General features: G+C 39.7%; 1 protein-coding gene across 10 annotated transcripts in view; it reads right to left on the bottom strand.

Moving 5' to 3' along the window:
- PRIMPOL (primase and DNA directed polymerase) overlaps positions 1-26,062 on the bottom strand; it is a 58,784-nt gene extending 32,722 nt beyond the window's left edge. For 5 of the 10 annotated variants that reach the window (XM_060086156.1, XM_060086158.1, XM_060086164.1 and 2 more), the window contains exons 1-6: positions 25,789-26,062; positions 20,052-20,291; positions 18,011-18,108; positions 16,757-16,886; positions 10,110-10,257; positions 5,596-5,883 (exon numbers count right to left, since the gene is read on the bottom strand). In XM_060086156.1, coding sequence (XP_059942139.1) covers positions 5,596-5,883; positions 10,110-10,257; positions 16,757-16,886; positions 18,011-18,108; positions 20,052-20,231 — 844 coding nt within the window. In that variant the 5' untranslated portion in view covers positions 20,232-20,291; positions 25,789-26,062. Of the gene's footprint in view, positions 1-5,595; positions 5,884-10,109; positions 10,258-16,756; positions 16,887-16,928; positions 17,063-18,010; positions 18,109-20,051; positions 20,292-25,788 lie in introns of those variants that run through there. The other 5 variants (XM_060086159.1, XM_060086160.1, XM_060086157.1 and 2 more) reach the window with 5 other exon arrangements.
- Positions 26,063-26,256: the final 194 nt, after the last annotated feature.

The following is a 26,256-nucleotide window of genomic DNA, read 5'->3' as shown; positions in this document are numbered from 1 at the left end:
AAAGAGTTTTCCAGACAAATAAAGGCTAAAGGAGTTCATCACCACACCACTAAACCAGCCTTGTAAAAATATTAAAGGGACTTCCTTACACTGAAAAAATAAAAGGGGTGTTAATTAGTAACAAGAAAACACATGGGGACTTCCCTGGTGGTCCAGTGGTAAAGAATCCACCTTCCAATGCCGGGGACGCAGGTTCGATCTCTGGTCAGGGAACTAAGATCCCACATGCCGCAGGGCAACTAAGCCCATGTGTGCCACAACTTCTGAGCTCACGCACCTCAACTAGAGAGCCTGCATACCGCAAACTATAGAGCCTACGCGCTCTGGAACCCGAGCGCCAGAACTACAGAGCCCATGTGCCCTGGAGCCTGCACACCACAACTAGAGAGAGAAAACCCACACGCCACAACTAGAGAGAAGCCCACGCACCACAATCAAAGATCCCACATGCCACAACTAAGACCTGACACGCCAAAAATAAATAAATAAGTCTTTTTTAAAAATGAAAGTATAAATCTCACTGGTAAAGGTAAATATATAGTAAAGGTAGTGGATTAAGACTTATAAAACTAGGGACTTCCCTGGTGGCACAGTGGTTAAGAATCCACCTGCCAATGCAGGGGACATGGGTTCAAGCCCTGGTCTGGGAAGATCCCACATGCCACAGAGCAACTAAGCCCACGCACCACAACTACTGAGCCTGCACTCTAGAGCCCGTCAGCCACAACTACTGAGCCCACATGCCACAACTGCTGAAGCCCACGCGCCTAGAGCCCATGCTCCACAACAAGAGAAGCCACCGCAATGAGAAGCCCACGCACCACAACAAAGAGTAGCCCCCACTCACCACAACTAGAGAAAGCCCGCGCGCAGCAACGAAGACCCAACGCAGCCCAAAAAATTAAATAATTGTTATCAACTTAAAATAGACTGCTATAAGTTGTTATATGCAAGCCTCATGGTAACCACAAAGTAAAAACCTATAGTAGATAATACACAAAATGACAAAAGGAAACTAAGCATACCACTAGAAAAGTCATCAAACCACAAAGGGAGAGAGCAAGAAAAGTAGAAGGGAAAAGAGGAAATACAAAACAGCAGGAAACTATTAACAATACGGCAATAAGTACATACCTATCAATAATTAAGTGTAAATGGACTAAATTCTCCAATCAAAAAATTCAGAGTGACTAAATGAATGAAAAAACAAGACCGGGCTTCCCTGGTGGCTCAGTGGTTGAGAATCTGCCTGCCAATGCAAGGGAAACAGGTTCGAGCCCTGGTCTGGGAAGATCCCACATGCCGCGGAGCAACCAAGCCCGCCAGCCACAATTACTGAGCCTGTGCGTCTGGAGCCTGTGCTCCACAACGAGAGGCCACAATAGTGAGGGGCCCGCGCACTGCGATGAAGAGCGGCCCCCGCCTGCCGCAACTAGAGAAAGCCCTCGCACAGAAACAAAGACCCAACACAGCCAAAAATAAAAATAAATTAAAAAAAAAAAAGATTCCACATCTTCCCCCAATGTTGGCTTTCCTTTAAAAAACAAACAAACAAACAAAAAAACAAGACCTATCTATATGCTGCCTACAAGAGATGCACTTCAGACATAAGGATACACACAGGCTGAAAGTGAAGAGGTAAAAAAAGATATTCCGAACAAATGGAAGCAAAAAGAAAGCTGGAATAGCTATATTTGTATCAGACAAAACAGACTTAAAACAAAGACTGTAATAAGAGACAAAGAAGGGCATTATGTAACGATAACTGATAAAGGGGTCAATACAAGAAAAGGACATTTGTAAATACTTATATACAAATATGCTCCAACATAGGAGCATCTAAATATATAAAGCAAATATTAACAAACCTAAAGGGAGAAATAGCAATACAATAATAGTAGAAAAACTTAATACCCCACTTACATCAATGGATAGAGAATCCAGAAAGAAAATCAGTAAGGAAATATTAGCCTTAAGGGACACATTAGATCAGATGGACTTTACAGAACATTCCATTCAAAAGCAACAGAATACACATTCTTCTGAAATGCACATGGAACCGTCTCCAGGACAGATAATATGTTAGGCCACAAAGCAAGTCTTAACAAATTTAAGAAGACTGAAATCACATCAAGCATCTTTTCTGACCACAATGGTGTGAAACTAAAAATTAATTATAAGAAGAAAACTGGAAAATTCACTTGTATGTGGAGATTAAATAACATGCTAATGAGTAAACAATGGGTCAACAAAGAAATTAAAGGAGAAATAAAAAAATACCTTGAGATAAAAGAAAATGGAAACACAACATACCAAAATGTACAGGATGCAAAAAAAGCAGTTCTAAGAGGGAAGTTAACAGTGATATAGGCCTACCTCAAGAAACAAGAAAAATCTCAAATAAACAATCTAAAATTATACATCAAGGAACTAGAAAAATAAAACCAAATGAAGCCCAAAGTTGGCAGACAGAAAGAAATAAAAGATCAGAGCAGAAACAAATGAAATAGAGACTAAAAAAACAAAAAACAAAAAGATCAATGAAACCAAGAGCTGGTTCTTTGAAAAGATAAACAAAATTGATAAACCTTAGGTAGATTCACCAAGAAAAAGAGCGGACTCATATAAATAAAATCAGAAATGAAAGAGGAGATGTTACAACTGACACAAAGGATCATAAGAGACTACCATGAATAATTATATGCCAACAAATAGGACAACCTAGAGTAAATGAATAAATTCCTAGAAGCATACAACCTGCCAAGACTGAATCATGAAGAAATCAAAAATCTGAATGGACCAAGTACTAATAAGGACACTGAATCAGTAAACAAAAACCTCCCAAGAAAGCAAAGTCTAGGACCAGATGACTTCAGATGTGAATTCTATCAAAGATTCAAAGAATACCAATCCTTCTCAAACTCTTTCAAAAAACAGAAGAGGGAACATGTCCAAACTTACTTTACAAGAACAAAATTCCCCGAGAGCAAAACTAGACAAGGATACCACAAGAAAAGAAAATTACAGGCCGGTATCACTGATGAACATAGATCTAAAAATCCTCAACAAAATATTAGCAAACCAACTTGAACACTACATTAAAAGGATCATACACCATGATCAAGTGGGATTTATTCCAGGGATGCAAGGACAGTCCAACATCCACAAATCAATCAATGTGATGTCACAACACATTAACAAATGAAGGATAAAAATCATATGATCATCTCGACAGATGCAGAAAAAGTATTTGACAAAATTCGACATCTGCTTATGATAAAAACTTTCAATAAAGTGGATACAGAGGAAACACACCTCAACATAAAGGCCACATATGACAAGTCCACAATTAGAAATACTCAGCAGTGAAAAACTGAAAGCTTTTCCTCTAAGATCAGGAACAAGACAAGGATGTACACTCTCGTCATTTTTATTCAATGTAGTATTGGAAGTCCTAGCCACAGCACTTAGGCAAGAAAAGAAAGAAAAAAGGCATCCAAATTGTAAAGGAAGAAGTAAAACTGTCATTGTTTGCAGATATATTGTATACTTGTATACCTGATATTATACAGGTCTGCCTCAACTAACAGCTGGTTACATCCCAATAAGTTGAAAACGCATTTAATACACCTAACCTACTGCATATCATAGCTTAGCCTAGCCAACATTAAATGTGCTCAGAACACTTACATTAGCCTACAGTTGGGCAAAATCATCTAACACAAAGCCTATTCTGTAATAAAGCACTGAATACCTCATGTAATTTATTGAATAGTATATTGAAAGTAAAAAGAACAGAATGGTTGTCTGGATACAAAATGATTGTGACTGATCTATCTCCTGACTGCATGGCTGACTGTGAGCTGCAGCTCACTGTCACTGCCCATCATCACAAGAGGGTATTATACCACATATCACTAGACCAGGAAGAGATCAAAACTGAAAATTCAAAGTACGGTTCCCACTGAATACATTACTTTTACACCACTGTAAAGTCAAAAAATTTTAAGTGGGAAAAAAAAAAGTGGTAGGTCAAACCATCATTAAGTCAGGGATCATCTATATGTAGAAAACCCTAAAGACTCTACCAAAAAAATGTTAGAATAAATGAATTCAGTAAAGCTGCAGGATACAAAATCAATATACAGAAATCTGTGGTGTTTCTATACACTAATAACAAACTATCAAAAGAGAAAATAAGAAAACAATCCCACTTACAATTGCATCAAAAAGAATAAAGTATCTAGGAATAAATTTAACCAAAGAGGTGAAAGACCTGTACACTGAAAGCTACAGGCATACTTCAGAGCTACTGTGGGTTCAGTTCCAGACCACCACAATAAAAGCAAGTATCAGAATAAAGTCACACGAATTTTTTCGCTTCCCAGTGCTTATAAAAGTTATGTTTATATTACATTATAGTCTATTAAGGGTGTAACAGCAGTCTTTAAAAATATACATACCTTAAGAAATTTTATAACTAAAAAAATGCTAACCACCATCTGAGCCTTCAGCGAGTCATCGTAGTAACATCAAAGATCACTAATCATAGATCATCAAAACAAATAATAATGAAAAAGTATAAAATATTGCAAGAATTACCAAATGTGAAACAGAGATACAAAGTGAGCAAATGCTGTTGGAAAAACTGCGATATCAGTGGTTGACTCAGGGCTGTCACAAACCTTTAATTTGTAAAAAACACAATATCTGTAAAGTGTCATAAAACAAGGAATGCCTGTTTTATTTCCAAATTCTTATACTTGGTTGTCAGGGGTGCTAGAAAGATATGCAATACAGCAGGAACACTTCCTATTCTCAGCCTGATTGGCCTGGTAATCTTGCTTATAGCTTAAACCTACTTTTCTTCAACTTGTAGACACTGAAGCTCTCTGAGTTGCTCTAACCATCAATGGCAAAAATGCTGCTCTTATGGCTTTTCAAATCACAAGCTAGAACTCAACATAAAAATGAGGTTTAGTTCACCAAATTGGAGCTCAGCTGAATTAGGGGTCCTGATTGGCCTGTTACCTCAACAGGCTGAGGTCTTGTGCCAGTGCTTCATATATCCTCAGATTCAGAGACCAGAAGCAAGCAGGGCAGAAGAGAGAACAGCTGAAGAAGCCACCAGTTTTATCATGGTAGGAAGTTGATGAAATAACCCCTGCAAAGCTCTTCAGTGCAGAAAACGCCAGGCTTACTTTGCCACCTAATAGCTCCATTTTTACAGTGTACCTATTTTTACAATTTATTTCATCTAATTAAACCTGTCAGCAGCATTGGAGACTGCTATCCAACTGTCCCCTGTCATGAATCCTGTGAACATTTCAGAGCAGGAGCCAGCCACAACCATTCTCTTCTGGAGCTCAGGCCAGCCTGCTACTTATGTCCCACAGGACCCCTTTAAGATCTCCTAACAGAAACCTACTAGATTTCCTGCACCTGAGCTCACTGATCACATTCTGCTAGTGACCCCAGTCGCTGTGGAGCAGTGGTGGCAGTAAGAATCCTAAGCCAAGTGACAAGTGGGCACTGACTGGTCTCTCACAGAAGTACACAAGGACAGTCCAACAGACAGCTGTCAATTCTACTTACCTATATCTACAAAAAGATGCTTTTCTCCTATGTTATTCTTCACAATTAAAAATGAAAGATCAGGACTGCTTTGCTTAGCTGACCCCAGCATCTCCAGTTTCTTTGAATTCGTTGTCCAGCTCTCTCCTATATCCTTATCTGTGGACTTTTTGCTAAAGGAAATTCCTTGTTTAACTGGTGTTTCAGAAAAATGGGAAAATTCATGGCCCACTGTCTCTGGAGTCATATCATTATCTTCAGTAGCAATTAAGTGAAAAACAGGCTCTAAAATTTTTCTCACAAAATTACCTAAAGGAAAAATAAAAAGGTTAATCTAATTCTTTTCTGCAAACTATAATAAGATCTAGGCACAAATCTACACAGGACAATTTTACACAGTAAGGCTTCTACTTTCGATTTCTGGTTTTAAAACTGAGTTGTTGGGCTCCCCTGGTGGCGCAGTGGTTGAGAGTCTGCCTGCCAATGCAGAGGACACGGGTTCATGCCCCGGTCTGGGAAGATCCTACATGCCACAGAGCGGCTAGGCCGTGAGCCATGGCCCCTGAGCCTGCACGTCCAGAGCCTGTGCTCCGCAACGGGAGAGGCCACAGCAGCGAGAGGCCCGCGTACCACAAAAAAAAAAAAAAAAAAAACCCAACTGAGTTGTTAATATAAACTGTAACACACCTCTCCTATACTTCCTTCCTCTTGTGTAATCTTTTACTCTTTAAATTCCCTTTGACAGGGGAGTTTGGTGTCACTTGTAAACAAATCATCTTAGAAGGGAAGGTTAACGTGAGACCGTTTGTCCGTGTTGCTCGTCTGGGCCTGGGCCACATGCTCTGTCACCACACAAAGCGCCACTTTAACGAATACAAATGGAGTAGAATTTACATTCACAATCAATGATTAGAGAATGCAAGGTTTACACAAGCAGACAGCGCTGCCACACTCCCCCTATGTCAGGACATCAGCAAATGTCTCAGGACGTATCTTCTCTCCTTCACTCGCATGACACGCCCCAAGAACCTGGACATTCACAGCCATCAGTTTAAGGTTCTTGCTCCTCCTGCCTCTCCCGATAACTGGTCATGAGCGGGGTTGTGGCTCAATAACTAAAGTCCAGAACTAAAGCAAGTAAATACATCTATTGTATTTCAACATTTATTCGAAGAGCTCTAAAGATGAGTAGCACTATCTTTACATAGAAAAGATGGTATGACAATCCAGAGCTTCTTTAAACTCTCATCATTTGTATCATAAAATCAAATAATAATCTGGTTAAGTTGCTTCACACAGAACAATACCGGAGAAATGCACTACTATAAGAAAAACTTAATTTTAGTCTTTAAAATTGGTATAGTCTGGGTTTGTCACTTTATTTACCAGACAGCCTGAACCCTTAAATCATAAGATACACATGCTCTAAGTTCAAAATTCTCTTTCTCCAAATTAGTCTTAATTACTTCCCTCCTCAAAGAAACAAATCCACTATCTTCTAAAACTAAAAATCAAAATGAAGGCAAAAGAATTTGATCCTTGCAATCATATACAGACATGATTATCTCTGGAATGAGGGAAATAAGGTAAATACTGAGCAAAAAGAAATCATGATATATCAAAGGACAATAAAGCGGCCCAAACACAAATTGATAAAGTAAATTTTCCTGGAAATGTAAAATTACACCTACTTGGCACCAAGAAGGCGTGGCTGCCGAACCAGTTGCCAAGACCACGCTTAGGAGGCCGGGCTAGAACGACGGACGGCGCAACCACCTTAATACTAACACCGGCTCCAGCAAACGACGCTGCTTTCTGCTGCTCTTCCTCAATAGTATCACCCTCCCTCATCATTAATACAGGGACAATTTTATTGGCTGGGAATAACTCAAAAGAACGTATCGATCATAGAAATTTCAGGTTCTATGGCAGGCTGGTAGGAAAGTATTTCAAGGAGATCAAATTTGTACATCTTGCTAACATCCTATGATCTTACACTTCCTAATTCCTCTTTCTGAAAGGCTGACAAAAGGACGTAGGAATGTCACCAAGAGATACATTGAGGGAGGGGGAACCAAAGTGGTGAATCTGGACTACTTCATAATCTCTGCATCTCTGGTTCTGACAGTTCATAATTCTGGGGGATCGAAGCCGCAGATGGCATCCCGTTTACCAGGTCTGACCGTGCCTCTCACTCCAGCCACACTAGACTCCCACTGCTCCCCAAATTAGTCACGAACTCTTACCTCTATACTTTTGCCTACACTGTTCTGACAGTAAAGCCTTTCTTATCTTTGCCTGATGGAATTTGATTTAAAGCCCAGCTTCAACGTCAGCTGCCCTCAGAAGCTATCTGTTGGAGACACTGCTAATTACCGGTCAAATTTCCACTCTCCTCTTCCGACTAGCAGCAAATCTCCGTGCTTAGCCTCGTGGCTAGGAGCCAGAGCAGACCACGAGGAGTAAATAGGAATCAAAGAAATACCTGCTTAGGACTCTACCCCCCTCACCAGACAGCAGAGCCACCTAACGTTCAGTCATTCATTCAGCAATTATTAAGTGACTTCTTGTATTTATGGTAGCTGCTGCTGCTACTGTTATATTATTATTACTGATAAAGACATTACTATCTGATAAGCTCTGGAAATACAATAGTGAATAAGAAACAATCCATGCCCTAAAGAAACATTAAGTAGAATAGAGAAGACAAAACAAGAAATTACCCCAGGAAGTGGTGAACGCTTTGACATGATAGGCACTGGGCACGCTCTGCAACCCAGAGGGAACACGAACCTAAGTCTTAGGGTTTGGGATGTGACAGAAAAGCCTTCTCAGATGACAATACCTACACTGAGTCTTAACAGACCAGGTGATATGGCCAGACAGCAGCGTCAAAAAGCGCAGAGGTTGGGGCTTCCCTGGTGGCGCAGTGGTTGGGAGTCTGCCTGCTGATGCAGGGGACACGGGTTCGTGCCTCGGTCCGGGAAGATCCCACATGCCGCGGAGTGGCTGGGCCCGTGAGCCATGGCCACTGGGCCTGCACGTCCGGAGCCTGTGCTCCTCAACGGGAGAGACCACAATAGTGACAGGCCCGCGTACCAGGAAAAAAAAAAAAAAAAAAGTTCAGAGGCCTAAGGACTACAGAAAATGTGGCCCCCGTGGGAGCTAAGTGAAGGACAGAGTTAGAAGTGCCAAGTGGTGAGAGATGCACAACAGGCCTCATCATGCAAACTAAGACACCTGGACTCTTCCCTGAAGGCAAGGAATAATCCTGGAAGGGTTTGAGGCACACAGTAGTATGATCAGATCAATCTAGCTAGCTGACTAAAGAAGTAAGCAAGACACAGCATTTCCACTTGGGTAACTGGGTGAAAGGTCATACCACTCGGATATACACCTCACAGGAGAAAGAGCAAGTTTGGGAGAAAAGATGAGTATCAAGTGTCTGTGTGGGGATGTTTAATGGGAGAACTGTCTTGGCTGCAGATAAAGACTTGAGAGTCATCAACACACAGATGGGAACTGAAGCCATGACAGTGGATGATCATTAAGGTTACAGACGGAGTGAACAAAGAGACAAGGACAGATTCAACAATTACTAACATCCAAGGGATGAAAGAAAGAGACAAAGAAGAAATGTCCAACTAAGCTAACAGAAAATGGGGAGATAATAAGGAGTCCTAGGTATACGGCACACTAGGCCCCTGTGACCTAGTGTTACCCCAATCTAGCAATTAGACGTTGACTTTTATGCCAGTCTTTTAGTGACTATGTTCATGCCTTTTGCCCTTGGTACCCTGGAAACTGTCAGACACTTGCCCTGAAATGGATTACCTGTTACGTGAACTTCAGTCAATCATCTGCTTGTCCTACCCCTGCTCTGATATACACTCAGGATTTTGGCTTTTATTCAGATCTTGGTTTTCAGTGTTCCCTTTCTGCCTATTTGTTCCCCTTTGGACCGACTTCATTTTATACCTGGGCCTATATCTCTAAATGGCCAGTTCTGGAATTAATCCTCTGGTTACACTTTCAGGCTTACACATCTACACTTCTCTCCAACCCTAAGGTTTGGCCTGGAACAATAAACAAGGTTTTGTGAGTGTGGCCTGGAACCCAAGCCCAGTTCTCATGTACTAAAAGCTAAGGCAAGGCTAAAGTGAAGGTCAGAAATCCAGATCTGAGGCATCACAGATAAGACTTGAACTAGGCCTCTCCTGCATTACCCAGAAAACTTCTGAAATGACTCCTGTTGGAACAGAAACCAGGACCAGGGCATGCATGGCCATCCCAGTATCTACAGCAAGAGGCACGAATGCCAAGGATATCCTGAGTACATTAATGTGACTAAAATGTATCTAGAATAGTAAGAGATCTAGAACTAAAGGCCAATCCTGAAAACATGAAAAATCATGATTCATTTTTTTAGGACAGGTTAATGACCATAAAACCTGACAAATACAAAACTTTAAGAGGAAAGGAAAACATAAGTTTTTAATATAATTGTGACTTTTTTAAAAAAACAGTACACTTACCAACATGAATATTATCTTTAAATGCCACATCGTGGAGTTGAAATATTAAATGGCGGCTAAATTTTTCATTGGTGCTAGAATCCAAGTTGAGAACATCTTCAGCTGAACAACTAACCCTGTAAAACTGTTGAAGTGCTTTACAAACATGCTGAAAACACAAGTAAAACATCAATAATTAGTGTTTTTTGTTTTAAAATTTTTCCATGAGCAAAATTCAAATATCTTGGTACAAGTCTAATCTGTTTTTTATTTTGATATCAGATTATTACATAACAATTTTACTGAAATATACATATTTAAATTATTATACAGTTTATGTTAAAAATGCATAGGCTCTCAGGGTTAAAGTCCTCTCAGAATTCAATTTATCTTATACATTTATCTCTAAAATCACAATAAAAATATTTTTTAAGCACTTCTTTTTATAAATTTAATGTATGTATTTATTTATTTGTTTATTTGTTGTTTAGTTGCACCAGGTCTTAGTTGCAGGAGGTGGGCTCCTTAGCTGCGGCATGCATGTGGCATCTAGTTCCCTGAGCAGGGATCGAATCCAGGCCCGCTTCATTGGGAGCAACAGAGTCTTCTCCACTGTGCCACCAGGGAAGTCCTAAGCATCTCTTTAAATATTATCTATGAGTTAAAATGTGGCCTCCAGGGGTAGGTGATGCTAGTAATGAAAGCAGTTACGCGTTATAGGAAGGTAGCGAGCGCAGGGTTAGGAGCACACGATTAGGAGTCAGAAAGGTTTGAGTTCTGGCTTTGCCACTTACCAGCTCTGTCGCTTTAGTCAAGTCCAAACCTAACATTCCTCAACTGCAAAATGGGATAATAATAGAACCTAACATTTCAGGTTGTTGTAGGGAGCAAAGAGAAAATGGGAGTAAAGAGATGGCCCAGGGCCTCCCTGGTGGCGCAGTGGTTGAGAGTCCGCCTGCCGATGCAGGGGATACGGGTTCGTGCCCCGGTCTGGGAGGATCCCATATGCCGCGGAGCGGCTGGGCCCGTGAGCCATGGCCGCTGGGCCTGCGCATCCGGAGCCTGTGCTCCGCAACGGGGGAGGCCACAACAGTGAGAGGCCCGCATACCGCAAAAAGAAAAAAAAAAAAAAAGAGATGGCCCAATGCTGGCACACGTTAACTGCTTAAAAGCATCAGCCGTGCAGCCACAAGACGAGTCACTTCTGAAGCCTCAGTCTTCTCTTTTGCAAAACGAAGGTACTAAGAAACACCACACACGTATGGTACTGGCACAAAAACAGAAATATAGATCAATGGAACAGGACAGAAAGCCCAGAGATAAACCCACGCACATATGGTCACCTTATCTTTGATAAAGGAGGCAAGAATATACAGTGGGGAAAAGACAGCCTCTTCAGTAAGTGGTGCTGGGAAAACTGCACAGGTACATGTAAAAGAATGAAATTAGAACACTCCCTAACACCATACACAAAAATAAACTCCAAATGGATTAAAGACCTAAATGTAAGGCCAGCCACTATCGAACTCTTAGAAGAAAACATAGGCAGAAAACTCTATGACATAAATCACAGCAAGATCCCTTTTGACCCACCTCCTAGAGAAATGGAAATAAAAACAAAAATAAGCAAAAGGAACCTAATGAAACTTAAAAGCTTTTGCACAGCAAAGGAAACCATAAACAAGACGAAAAAACAACCCTCAGAATGAGAGAAAATATTTGCAAATGAAGCAACTGGCAAAGGATTCATCTCCAAAATTTACAAGCAGCTCATGCAGCTCAATATCAAAAAAACAAACCACCCAGTCCAAAAGCGGGCAGAAGACTTAAACAGACATTTCTCCAAAGAAGATTTACAGATTGCCAACAAACACATGAAAGAATGCTCAACATCATTAATCATTAGAGAAACGTAAATCAAAACTACAATGAGATATCATCTCACACCGGTCAGAATGGCCATCATCAAAAAATCTACTAACAATAAACGCTGGAGAGGGTGTGGAGAAAAGGGAACCCTCTTGCACTGTTGGTGGGAATGTAAACTGATACAGCCACTATGGAGAACAGTATGGAGGTTCCTTAAAAAACTAAAAATAGAACTACCATACCACCCAGCAATCCCACTACTGGGCATATACCCTGAGAAAACCATAATTCAAAGAGTCATGTACCACAATGTTCACTGAAGCTCTATTTACAATAGCCAGGACATGGAAGCAACCTAAATGTCCATCGACAGATGAATGGATAAAAAAGATGTGGCACATACATACAGCGGGATATTACTCAGCCATAAAAAGAAACGAAATTGAGTTATTTGCAGTGAGGTGGGTGGACCTAGAGTCTGTCATACAGAGTGAAGTAAGTCAGAAAGAGAAAAATAAATACCGTATGCTAACACATATATATGGAATATTAAAAAAAAAAAGGTGATGAAGAACCTAGGGGCAAGATGGCAATAAAGATGCAGACCTACTAGAGAATGGACTTGAGGATATGGGGAGTGGGAAGGGTAAGCTGGGACAAAGTGAGAGAGTGGCATGGACATATATACACTACCAAATGTAAAATAGATAGCTAGTGGGAAGCAGCCACATAGCACAGGAAAATCAGCTCGGTGCTTTATGACCACCTAGAGGGGTGGGATAGGGAGGGTGGGAGGGAGGGAGATGCAAGAAGGAAAACATATGGGGACATATGTATATGTATAACTGATTCACTCTGTTATAAAGCAGAAACTAACACACCATTGTAAAGCAATTATACTCCAATAAAGATGTTGAAAAAATAAATAAATAAATAAACACCACACAGGGTTATCTTGGGATTAGCAAAAATGTCTGTAAACTGCCAAACACTTAGATACCAAATAGTTATGCAGTAAATTGTGTTTATTAATGTTATTTTGGTATTATAGCATACCACCTCCCATCATGCTCTCTGATCCTACTCTTCCTCAGTAAATTCTTTCTCAGAGAAGCCTTCCTCAATTTCGTTATCTACATCAAATTGCCCCATATATATTCTACCTCTATTTGTAGTACTTATAACAGCTGCAATTTTTGTGATTATTTTGATAGGTTTCCTCTATATCATAGAGAATATCCCTCAGGATCTGTTCTCTCCTGCTTCTGTAGAAATAGAACCCTGATTATTAGGTAGATATGAGGTCATCGAGAATAAAGACCATGTTCCCCAGACTCCCTTGCAGTAAGGTGTGGCCATGTGATTAAGTTCTGGCCAAGAGGATGTGAGCAGAAGGAAAATATTCCATTTCTACATTATAATCTTAAAGGAAAGGGGCATGCTCACCCCTTCCCCATTTTCTACTGTCTAAAATGTAGACACAGCGGTGCTGAGCCATCTTGGACAATGTAAATAATGGCATCTTAGGAAGAGCAAAGCAACAGGCCTAGTCCCCTAATACAATGGAGTCACATCCAGATGTTACATGAGAGAAATAACTTTCTATCTTGTTTATGCCCCTTTAATTTTAGGTCTTTATTATGGCAGCTAAATCTATCCTAACTTATTATCCTCCATTACATGATAAATTCTGTGAAGGCAGAAATCATGTCTCTTTGGGCTAGCCATTGTATTGTTAATGCCTAGGCACACTGACACTAAGAGGCTGAAAAAATTTTGATAAATGAATAAAGTCTAGTTATGTACTTTGGAGCTATACAGAGTAAATGTAAAAACTGTAGATAATAAAAGTAATCATAGTCCCCTTAAGTTCCTTTTCCCAAGTTAAATTTTAAATAAAAATTTAAGTTACAGGGAATATAGCCAATATTTTATAATAACTATAAATGTAGTCTGTAAAAATTTTGAATCACTGTTGTACACCTGAAACTAATATATCGTAAATCAATTATACCTCAACTTTAAAAGTTTTTTATTTAAGTATTTAAGTTGTAAAATCCAGAAGTTAAAAATATATGATTATTTGAGCAATGTTACCTGTCAACATAGTTTTATAAAATGCGTTAGCACCAGAAGTCATTCCATCTGGCAGAAGTGGCTTACTGGAACTGTCAGTTAAAAATTGTCAGTATCACAATGGAATATTACTCAGCCATAAAAAGAAACGAAATTGAGCTATTTGTAATGAGGTGGATAGACCTAGAGTCTGTCATACAGAGTGAAGTAAGTCAGAAAGAGAAAGACAAATACCGTATGCTAACACATATATATGTAATTTAGGAAGAAAAAAAATGTCATGAAGAACCTAGGGGTAAGACGGGAATAAAGACACAGACCTACTAGAGAATGGACTTGAGGATATGGGGAGGGGGAAGGGTAAGCTGTGACAAAGCGAAAGAGAGGCATGGACATATATACACTACCAAATGTAAGGTAGATAGATAGTGGGAAGCAGCCGCAGAGCACAGGGAGATCAGCTCAGTGCTTTGTGACCGCCTGAAGGGGTGGGATAGGGAGGGTGGGAGGGAGACGCAAGAGGGAGGGGATATGGGAACATATGTATATGTATAACTGATTAATTTTGTTATAAAGCAGAAACTAACACACCACTGTTAAGCAATTATACTCCAATAAAGATGTAAAAAAAAAAATTGTCAGTATCAAAGGGCATTACATATTATCACTAGTTACTATTAGCCAGTTATTTATTAACCATCTGTTATGATAACAGCTAACCTATGCCTCCTCACACAGAGACGCTAAAGGAAAAGTACTTATTGTATTATACACTTGTTAACATACAAAGTAACCAGTAAATGAAATTAATTTCAATATAATCATTTGTAAAGGTTATATTAAGTAAAATAATCCTAATAACTTTTCTACCAACATGATCATGTTAAATAAAAATGCTGTATAATTTTAAACTCAGACTTCTACTTTTTCCAACTTTTGTTGATGTTAAAGATTAGTTGTTCAAGACTAATTTGGATAAGATTGTATAAAGAATTAGGAGGAAAAAAATTTAAACACCTACATGATCTTTCCCATACCAGTGTTTATTCTTGTTATAAATGGGATTTGCACTAGTGTTGATTCCATTAGGGATAAGTTTCCAGTTTCTAATACAATGAAGTACTAATACTTCTTTTTTAACAGTATCACCGTATTAAAGTGACAGTGAAAATCTCTGAATCTTAATTCCTTGTTGGCCACACAGAGCCCACATAACAAATCCTACCCTAGACTGTAGAATTGTGTCATACACTAGAAAAGAGTCAATATCTATGGATTATTAAAAATGTAATTAAGGTTAAAAATTAAATACAACTTACCAACTATAATGAAATAAAACATTTAAATTTATTTTTTAGGGTCCAATGGCTATCTTAAGAAAAACATAACTTTTCTGTTGTTTTTTGGGAGGGCTGGGGGGAACTTATGTATATTTCTTTTGCTTCAAAGTCAGGAGAAAGCTGACATTATGATTTTTTTAAAAAACAGTATTTGCATACATTTTTCAAATAAATTTAAAATAAAACATGTAGAGATCCGACAAAATCAACAGATATTTTTAATCAAAAACATTTTAATTTGGATGTATTTTTAACATTATAAAATGAGTCATCTACAGTTAACGTCTAGAATAAAAAATAGTTAATGTTAATACCTACTGAGTCCAAATAATAGTCAATATAATTTTAGTACACCTTAATACAATCTTAAAAGATTTTATAAACGAACCTAATAGAGCTTAGTTGCACAAGCCCATATTCCTTTTATTACTAACTTCCTGGTTGACACTGCTAAATCAAAAATATATACTAGAACTATACTTTTTCTCTTTGTGAAAAACAAAGAGAAATGATAATTGTAGTTCTAGACCAGGTTTTGCCAGTAACTAGTTGTTGGACCTGGAGTTGGAATTAAGTCTCTCTAGGCTTTAGCTTCCTCATTTATGATGATGTAAGACAGAATAGTTTCCAAAATTTCTGCCAGCTCGAAACTTCTGATACTATTTTTATCAAAATTTTCTTGAAGTTTATCTTAGTACTCAATTTTTCAGTAAAAATTACTTCACCTAATCTTCACCAGAGTCAACTATTTGTAATGCAAAAGAATATATAATTAAGAAACAGAAAATTCCCAAACTGCCACCTTTCTCAGTTTTTTGGGGTTTTTTTTAATGTATTTATTTTTGGCTGCATTGGGTCTACGTTGCTGTGCGTGGGCTTTCTCTAGTTGCGGCGAGCGGGGCTACTCTTTGTTGCAGTGCACGGGCTTCTCACGGCAGTGGCTTCTCTTGTTGCGGAGCACGGGCTCTAGGCACACGGGCTTCAGTACTTGCAGCGCATGGGCTCTAGAGCACAGGCTCAGTAGCTGTGGCGCACAGGCTTAGTTGCTCTGCGGCATGTGGGATCTTCCCGGACCAGGGATTGAACCCATGTCCCCTGCATTAGCAGGCGGATTCTTAACCACTTCGCCACCAGGAAGTCCTCTCAGTTTTTTTTGATACAGCAATATTACGAAATATATGGACTTAAACTGAACCTTCCTCCTTTTCAGAAGTTTACTCAGAGAAGTGGCATTAAGAAACGAGGTCAAAAGGAAGAGTAACAAGAAAAAGGAGAAACACAGAACCTATATATTACATAGGTTGGATTCATTTAACGAATGAATGAGTGAATGAAAAGATACACAGGTAGATATAAGGAGAAAAACCTGAGTCTGTAATTTACCTCAATGAGTAATGCAACCATCTTTTTCCCATCAGCTCCTGGATTGGCGAGTCTGTTAAATTCCAAATCAAAATAAAGCTTGCACACAGCATTTTCAGGAATAACTTCATAGCAGTGTAAGAGATTTCTTCTGAATTGAATAATTCAAGATTGTTAGGTTTATATCTCATACCTTTTAAATCACAGAAGTTGCTCTTGTATCTCAAGATAGTATATTAACTGTGATGTAATGACAGATAACTATGACACAATGAAGACAAGATAAAGTGAACAACTGCTTACCACAGGTTGACGGAACACAGTATCAAGAGTTTCCATCAAACAAGATCTAACAATCATTTTCTGTAACATTATTTAACTGGAAAATATAGTCAACTTCATACTGTTATTTATTCAGATAATTTTGATATCAGGTAACACTTCTACATGTTTTTGGTATCACCATGAAGCAAATTTTGTTTAAGAACTTTCTCAAACTGCGATCCCACAATCACATATTCTTGGGATTCCATGAATTTTTTAATGAGAATTTTTTTTTTTTTTTTTTTTTTTTTTTTTTTTTTTTGCGGTATGCGGGCCTCTCACTGTTGTGGCCTCCCCCGTTGCGGAGCACAGGCTCCGGACGCGCAGGCTCAGCGGCCATGGCTCACGGGCCCAGCCGCTCCGCGGCATATGGGATCCTCCCAGACCGGGGCACGAACCCGTATCCCCTGCATCGGCAGGCGGACTCTCAACCACTTGCGCCACCAGGGAGGCCCTAATGAGAATTTTTAAGTTCCATATTTTCATTAGGAATATTTTAAAAACTGGTTACATACATTCTGAATCACCTGACTTCTATGAGCTTTCAATGCTCACATGTGCAGTTTCATTCTCACTGGAATCAAGAGGTATGACTTTAAGGTGGGTTATTAAGAAGAAATGCTGACTTGATTAGTAAATGATAAACTGCTTAGTGGCATCATATACAAATAAAAGGTTTACAGTAATTTGAACAAAGAAAAGTGATGGTGGGAATTGTGTCATCACATGGTACAAGAGTCCAAAACACACGCAATTTCTCTCTCCTAGCACCTGGTGAGATAATTCAGTGTTGCTATCACAAGGAAACTCCAGAATTCAATTCTAATAGTAAAGTAGTAACTAACTGCGTGACTGAGAACTATGAAAGCCAAGGCAGCCTAATTTAATTTCACAAGCATTTCCAGATGAAGGAAATGTAATTTAATGTGTTGTGCTTTAAAAGCTACTTACCGGGATTCATAGTAAAACCAAAGTTGAGCATACGTTGTTACGAGGTAAATACGTTGTCCATCGCCCACTTTGTATTCCAAAGCAAATACATGAACGTCCTTTATACAACCAAAAATAATATTCAAAAAATTAGTAAAATGCAAATTTAAAATCAACTGTAGCTATTAAATGTTCATAAAGATTTTATCATTCAAATTTTCAAAAACTGGAACATTTGTATTATTGAAAACAAGAAAATTAATCACTAAATCTATGCCAATCAAAATCTAGTTATTTGTATTTATTTATATTTAGTCACTCAGGTAATAATACATGTTCAAGGCAGAAACAATTAGAACATCCAGACTAAAACTAAAAAAAGAAAGAAAAATCATTTTTTAGTCACTCGTTTGACTTCCTATTACAGTTTTATCTGCCCGTTTATGAAAAAGAACTTATTTTTTAAAACTACCTGAACATTACTGTAAATAATTTGGACTAAAGTTAATAAATTTCCTAGAGTATATAAAAATACATAAGAACCATTTTAAAAAATATATTTGTATGTAAATCTTAAAAGCTTAAGGAAAGTTTTAAAATGCAGAACATTCTAAAATGCAGAATTATTCTTTCTCATAGAAAAGGAATACACAAGTTCTTTTGTTTCCACTTAGCTAAAGGTAGCTGTTGAGCCTATAAAGGAACTAAACTTCCATTTTCATGAGAGAAATCATAAAAAGACTAAGTTACCCGACCCTATTAAAAATCTTCTTGAGATAAATTTTATAAACTGATGATTGGTAAATCCAGCAATCATACAGCTATTTTTTTTTAAGTCAAGATTAAGCGAATCTGTATTTTAATTTCTGATACCTGAATTAGGGTTACACAAAATGCACACAAAAGGCTTTTCTTCTATTTCCTAAACTATTCTGATGAGATATGAGTGAGCTTCTGTTTACCAGGGAAAGAAGGTCCTCCTCCTTAAAAACTTTTAGCATTTTGAGTTTTTATATATAATCAATTTTCAGAATCACAATATATTTATGGATTTATGTTGGAAAGATGTATCTTTTCGTTATATTTCTTTATATTCCCCACAGTGCCCAACAAAAAAAGATGTGCAATACACACCTGCTTGTTTATTTTTGAGAACCATTCCCTTTGTGAGGCTAGCATGTAGCAAGCACTTCCTTCCTCCCATTTTCCTAATGTGTTGGAAACTATGATAAATCCACTCTACTACTCCAAAGCACAAAAGGGACAGTAGAAAGATAAAAAACATGTGTGCTTTGGTACTATGATTTAAGTTTTAGGGCTTATTAACTCTAAGCTATGACATCTGAGACATTTTCATTTGCAACTATTTAAATTCAAATCTCCAATCCCTAATTTCACCCTTAAAATCTCACACTCTGGGCTTCCCTGGTGGCGCAGTGGTTAAGAATCTGCCTGCCAATGCAGGGGACACAGGTTCAAGCCCTGGTCCAGGAAGATCCCACATGCCGCAGAGCAACTAAGCCCGTGCGCCACAACTATTGAGCCTGTGCTCTAGAGCCTGAGAGCCACAACTACTGAAGCCCGCACGCCTAGAGCCTGTGCTCCGCAATAAGAAGCCCTCGCACCACAATGAAGAGGAGCCCCCGCTCGCCACAACTAGAGAAAGCCCATGCGCAGCAACAAACACCCAACGCAGACCAAAAAAAAAAAAAATCTCACACTCTACTTATTTCCTGATATTTCTGTGGGTATTATTTTAGTTTAACTCTTACATTCATTCTATTATTTTTCAGTCCATGAATACAGTCACTTCTCCTCTAAGCATAGCTTCATTTCTATGTCATTACAAATTTTTTAAACTTGGCACTAGATATGTCATTTTTTTCATTATTAATATAAAGTAAATGGTTAATGATTCATGGATATCTTTCCTAAATAGTACAAAAAGATAGCAATTAAATTCTTCTGGTAAAATATGTGGACTGAAATGAAGACAAACAACAGATTTTTTTTTGGAAATCTTAAGGTATAGTAGCCCTAAAAAAAAGATGAGAAAAATTACCTCTTTACAACTTTTAACAAAGTTAAAAGCTTGAGTTTGCCGATGAAATAGTTTCCAAATGGATGGTGGTTCTTCTGGCTTAGACAACCTTGGTCTGTACTCCAAGGGCAATGGTTCCTTCTCATAATGGGATGCTCGTTCTTCAATTTGCTTCAGTCTTGCTTCCCATTTTCTCTTCATTGGTTCAGAAGTATGGGGAGACTAAATCCTATCCCAGGTAGGATCTCTTGTCAATTACTACTAAAACAAACAAACATGGACGTCAGTTTCTTTGTTTAAAATGTATTTTGTTTGGTAAAACTTCAAAGCTCATTTCTGCTTATTTCTTTGCTTTATAGTTTATGTTTTGCGTGAAGTTTTGTTGTGAAACAAGGACAGGGCTGGTTATCAGAAATCTTTAGATCCTGGCTCTTCCATCTAATAGTGCTACAGTTTTAACAGGTTAATGAAGCTCCCTAAATTGTAATCAGCTGCAAAATAGGAATCAACATCTTTATGTAGTTATCTTGAGGATACATGTCATAAGACATGAAAATGTTTTGCAAGTTCCAATGCCTCGTGTAAATATAAGAGTTTTTTGCATCACTATGGTTTTCATTATAATCATTTTGTTGCATCAAGTGCCATGTACCTCACCCAGATGGTGGGCATCATTCCAGTGCTATTATTTCTTAGTGTAGAATTCATTTCTAGGCACCACTGTCTAGTTCTTAGCTCTTTTCCTCTTTTTCCTGCCCACTGCTCTTCTTTTCTACTCAAACAACTATTAGTTGGGAGGATAACCAGTGTATGAGTGGGAATTACGATACTGGCTAGTTTGGGTTTGGGATGTATGGTAATCATAAGCATGAGTTAAAAAAAAGAATAAATGTTAATCTGTTAACTTAATGACTACTTTTGTGATTAGTCAATTGAAATGTTTACATTTTAACCCTTGTTTCCTAATGATATGTTTTTGTTTGCATATAATGCTTCCATGTTAGCCATGCCAAAGTAAGGGGACCAGGCAATACCTTTCCAATTTGGGATTCCGGTTTACTTACAAAGGAAAAAGGTTTTTAGAAGAGGGGGGAAAAGCTTCCAGTATAGAGAACAAATGGGGACAAATTCTCCGGCATTCCTGCCATCAAGAGATGCCATCTAAGCCCACTCCCCTACAGACTCTTGGCCATGTGACTTGCCAATGTCACATCGACAAATGTGAAGCAAGCAGAGGTTTAATAAGTGCTTTTGCATTAGATTTGGCTATCATGGAGTCCTGCTCTGAGATCATCATGCTATAACTCTAGCCTCACAGAGGATAAAAGGCCACCTGGAGAAGAACCAAGATACCCCAGCTGATAGCAAGCACCAACTACCAGATACGTGAGTTAAGCCATTTTGGATCATCCAGCCATCATCTGAATTCAATGCTTGAGTAAGCCTGAGTGAGTTCAGGTGAGAGATCCAGCAAACTGCCCAAGCAACCCACAGAACTCTAAGAAAAAATTAATTTGTTGTTTTTAAAGCCAGCAAGTTTTGGCCTGGGTTTTACACAGAAATAGAAATAACTAAGTTCCCTTCTTCACTAATATCATCTATGTTGTAATTTATGTATGTAGAAAACAGATATATTCGGTTTTAAGTGACATAATATCATACACTAAAGCATTTGAAGGTAAAATCCCTATTTACCTTTGTCAATGCCTATCTAGTACTTGCATTGATAAATATGCTCTTGAATTTTAGCAGAAAACTTTGCAACATAAACTCCCTGGCAAATGAAATATTCCCTGGAAAGAAAAATAGAGTCACCCAAAAAGATAAAAAGATTAAGAGGGTAGGAATATCCTCATGCATTGTTAGAAAAAAAGGCATATTATCCATAGATTTCAAATCTGACTTCAACCATAACAGACTTAAGATTATACTCTCAGAATTACACTTAATCCACATGGATATTATAAATTATAAACCAAGAAACAGAAATAAAATTCTAAAGCTATCAACATAAATTTCATAACAGATATGTCTAGGAAAGGAATACAATTTCTTTGGACTGAAGAGATGGGGCAATTTTTAATACAACTGTGTTAATTTTTCAATATATGTGACAGGGCTCCTTATTGCTAGATAGACTCTGAGTATTAGTTTATTTAATCTGCTTCACACACAGATAAAAATTCCCTCCATTTAGACAACCTAACTGAGAAACTTTCTTCTAAGAAACTAACTTTTAATAAAGCCCACCAATTACTTAACGAAGAAAATAAACACATAATGTGATCAGAGGTGAATTATGACTCGAGTATCTAGCAAATAACTGACTAGAAATAACCATGTGGATGTTCACACTTAGTTACAATGACATCGGGAAAATTTTTTCTGGTTTTGTAAAAATATTGGTATGACCATGGGAGTATATCATATATGAAAGTCACAGTCACAATGGAAAACCAGTTTAACACTTACTGGACTGAAGAAACCACGCATGTCAACAGAAAAAAAGAGAGAAGCTCAAAATATGTTATGCCCCCCTGTTCTTTGCACAGTTTTAAAATTTTAACAGCTGGGCTGAAAGACAACTGGGGCTTAGACTATTCAAGCAGCAGGCTTGAATATTAAAAGCAAAGGAAATGGAGAACAGGAAGGCATTTGGCATTCTGGTTTTGGACTATCATATTCCTCAGCCCTACCCCCTGGGAGAACATATCACCATTTCAGAAATGCTGGTGGGGAAATAGTGCTGTCTTTTTTTATATACATATAATTACACATGAAAACCCCTTTTCACACAGGGACCATAACTACGTTTGTAACAGTTTCCAAGACCCAAAGAAAAATATTTGTTGTATTTTAAAATAGCAGGCTTAAGAGCTTTATTATTTATTTCTTAGCATCGCACGGGAATGACTGTTTAACCATTTTTGATACCAGTTTCACAACTAAAGGTGGTCAGGCTAGAAAAAAGGTTGGCTTAGTCTTTCTAGAGTAACTATAGTGGGAGAAGGGACAGTGAGAGTGAGGGTGAAGCGATGACTCAGCCGACCTAAGCAGCCCTGGTTTCCAGAGGTTTATGCCTAGACTTTTTCATCGGTGACACTTGACGGCCTGGTCCCCAGGAGCAGCTGGACCATGAGGCCCATGGTTCACGACTACTGGTTTCTAGGGACAGCTGAAGCCTGCCTCACATGGCTCTCTCCAGCCCAGTTCTCCTAGTTTCTTTTCTTGTCTAATCACAAGTCAGTTCCTATTCCCCAACTCGAACTTCTCCCTCTGCCCTGAGAATAGATTGAGCAGTATCTTGTGTTTTCTGCATATATGTTCCAGTTCTAATATTTAGTAATGTTCTGGTATCTGGCAATGTTTTCTTAATATAATTCCCTTTATGGCCTCTTTTTTTTTTTTTTTTTTTTGCGGTGCGCAGGCCTCTCACTGCTGTGGCCTCTCCCGTTGCGGAGCACAGGCTCCGGACGCGCAGGCTCAGCGGCCATGGCTCACGGGCCCAGCCGCTCCACGGCATGTGGGATCTTCCCGGACCGGGGCACGAACCTGCGTTCCCCGCATCGGCAGGCGGACTCTCAACCACTGTGCCACCAGGGAAGCCCACCTTTATGGCCTCTTGTAATACATTTATACTATTTCTCCCACTGCTAAAGTATTCACAATGAAGTATGTGATTAAACTTCATTTACAGCAATAATAGTTTACTTCCCAGATGAATAACACCTTACAAAATTATTAAATATACTAATTGACTTTTTCTTTTTTTCCTACTTCAGTCACCTTGCCTGTCTATGCTCGAACAGAGTAACTCATATTTAAATTTCCCAGAAGTCTCCTATAAGGAAGAAAACATCCAGTGGTACACTGTTTTATCCAGTTCCACCTTTCTACCATCCCCACAGGATCTCCCATCCAAAGAGCCTAATTCTGCCAGACTAATCACCCTTAAGACCATTTTCAACAGCGAAGACATGGAAGCAACCTAAATGTCCATCGACAGAGGAATGGATGAAGACATGTGGTACACATATACAGTGGAATATTACTCAGCCATAAAAAAGAAAATAATTCCATTTGCAGCAACATGGCTGGACCTAGAGATTATCATACTACCTAAAGGCAGAGAAAGACATATCATATGATATCACTCATATGTGGAATCTAATTTCTTTTAAAAATGATACAAATGAACTTATTTACAAAACAGAAACAGACTTCCAGATATTGAAAACAAACTCATGGTTACCAAAGAGGAAACGGGGGGCGGGGGGGGTGTTGTAAATCAGGAGCTTGGGATGAACACACACACACTACTATCTGCGAGACGGATAACCAACAAGGGCCTACCGTACAGCACAGGGACCCCTACTCAATACTCTGTGATAACCTATATGAGAATCTGAAAACGAATGAATATATGCGTAACTGAATCACTGCTCTACACCTGAAACGAGCTCATTAACACTGTAAACCAACTATACGCCAATAAATTTTAAAAAGACCATTTTCATAGTTTTTCCTAGGGACACTCATTAATGATTCAGAGCATCACTTAAGGCACGCTAAAGCTTACCTCAAGAAGTCCAAACTCTCCAGAATCTGGCCCTCAACCACTTACCCATTCGACTTCTTCTTGTTCAGCCTGCTCACCAAATGAATGATGATGACCATTGCCTGCACCTGGCCCACTCCAAGAGCCCTCCTGCATGTTTCCCTCCCCTGGAATGCCCCGCTCACCGTTCCAGAAGTCTTCCCCTCCCAGGCCCAGATCAGGTTCAGGTGTCTCTGAGACACCTCTGTAGAAAGAAACTTCCCACATTGCTTCTAGCCAGCTACTTTACTATAATTAAAGTTTCTCCAAGCTAATAAGTGTAATTTACACAAAAACCAGAAAACCGCTGCTGCTGCCGCTGCTTTAACTAGAGCATAATTTTGGTAAGAAAGTTTAGCACAGGAAGGGATTTGAGCATCACTACGGGGTAATAGGACTAGTTTAAAAAAACTAGTACACTAGTGCCTGCCTTACAAATAACTGCATGCCAACCACCGTGCAGGTTGGGAGTGGGTCCTATTCTTCAGTTTTACTGCAGCAGAAAAAGGACTACCAAACACTGGTCCTCTCTCAACGTGGCAGGGATAAAGGCCTAGGTTTTATTCCTAGGATCTGAGTTTCACTCGTGTAGCCCTTAACAAGAGCAAACTCCTTAGCATTTTTAATTAAGCCCGGGTGGAAACTGGAATTACTACCTGCAGGGGTTGCTGAAAGAAAAAGAAAATGCATTGCCACAATGTGAGAACACACATAAGCACTCAAGGAACGGTAGCCATACTCAGAACGATGTGTATCTGTGAACAAACCAGCGCCCTCACTTATACCCAAGTAAACAAAAGTGCTGGAAGTGGGCGAGTTCTTCACCTGGGGCCCCTGACTTGTCAGAATGTCCTGAACCTCTTGAAATTTGATGGAGAATTTCGTGCTCAATTGGGTTGGTACATTCTTTTGCGAAAATGACTCGAGTCTGAAAAGGGTTCGTGACCCAAGACAGGAGGAGGCCCAGCAGGGCGGTTAAAGCTTTTGGTTTCGGGACAGGGAATTCGGGGTGACGTAAGGGAAGGCCTCCGGTCGCCCGAGGGGAAGCGGGGACTACCGGCAGGCCGCGACCCGCTCACCGTCCTCCCGCAGGGCCCGCCCGTGACTCCCTTCTCCCTGCCCCCGGGGCCCGGCGAGGCCTTCGGGTTTCCCTCCGTTTACCTCCAGAGACGCTCCCTGTGGGCGGGAAGCCGTGGGTCCTCTGCAGCTGGCAGGACACGCGACCCGCCCTCTGTGGCGGGACCGAGTCTTCAAACCTGGCGCGGGGGCGGGGCTGGGGCGGGAAGTGGGGAGAGCGCGGGCCCGAGAGACGACAGCGTTCTGGGGCAGGACGGGGACTGAAAGGGAGCGGAGGCCGGGAAGGGCCTAAAATGGCCTGGAAGCGTGCCTGGAAGCCGGGACCCGTGAGTGAGCTGTGTTCTCGGGCTGTGTTCTCGTGCTGAGCGGCGTTCTCAAGCGGGGCGGGACCCGTGAAGGGGCGGTGTTCTCGGGCGGAGCGGTGTTCTCGGGCGGGGCGGGGCCTGTGAGGGGGCGGTGTTCTCGGGCGGAGGGAGCCGGGGCCGAAGGACGTGTCGGCGCGGCGCGGAGCTCGCGGAGCTGAGGGGCGGGACCGGGGTGGGGCCAGAGGGG

Source organism: Mesoplodon densirostris, chromosome 20 (genome assembly GCF_025265405.1).
Source record: "Mesoplodon densirostris isolate mMesDen1 chromosome 20, mMesDen1 primary haplotype, whole genome shotgun sequence".
Classification (NCBI taxonomy): domain Eukaryota; kingdom Metazoa; phylum Chordata; class Mammalia; order Artiodactyla; family Ziphiidae; genus Mesoplodon; species Mesoplodon densirostris.
This window is presented reverse-complemented; position numbering and strand designations above follow the sequence as displayed.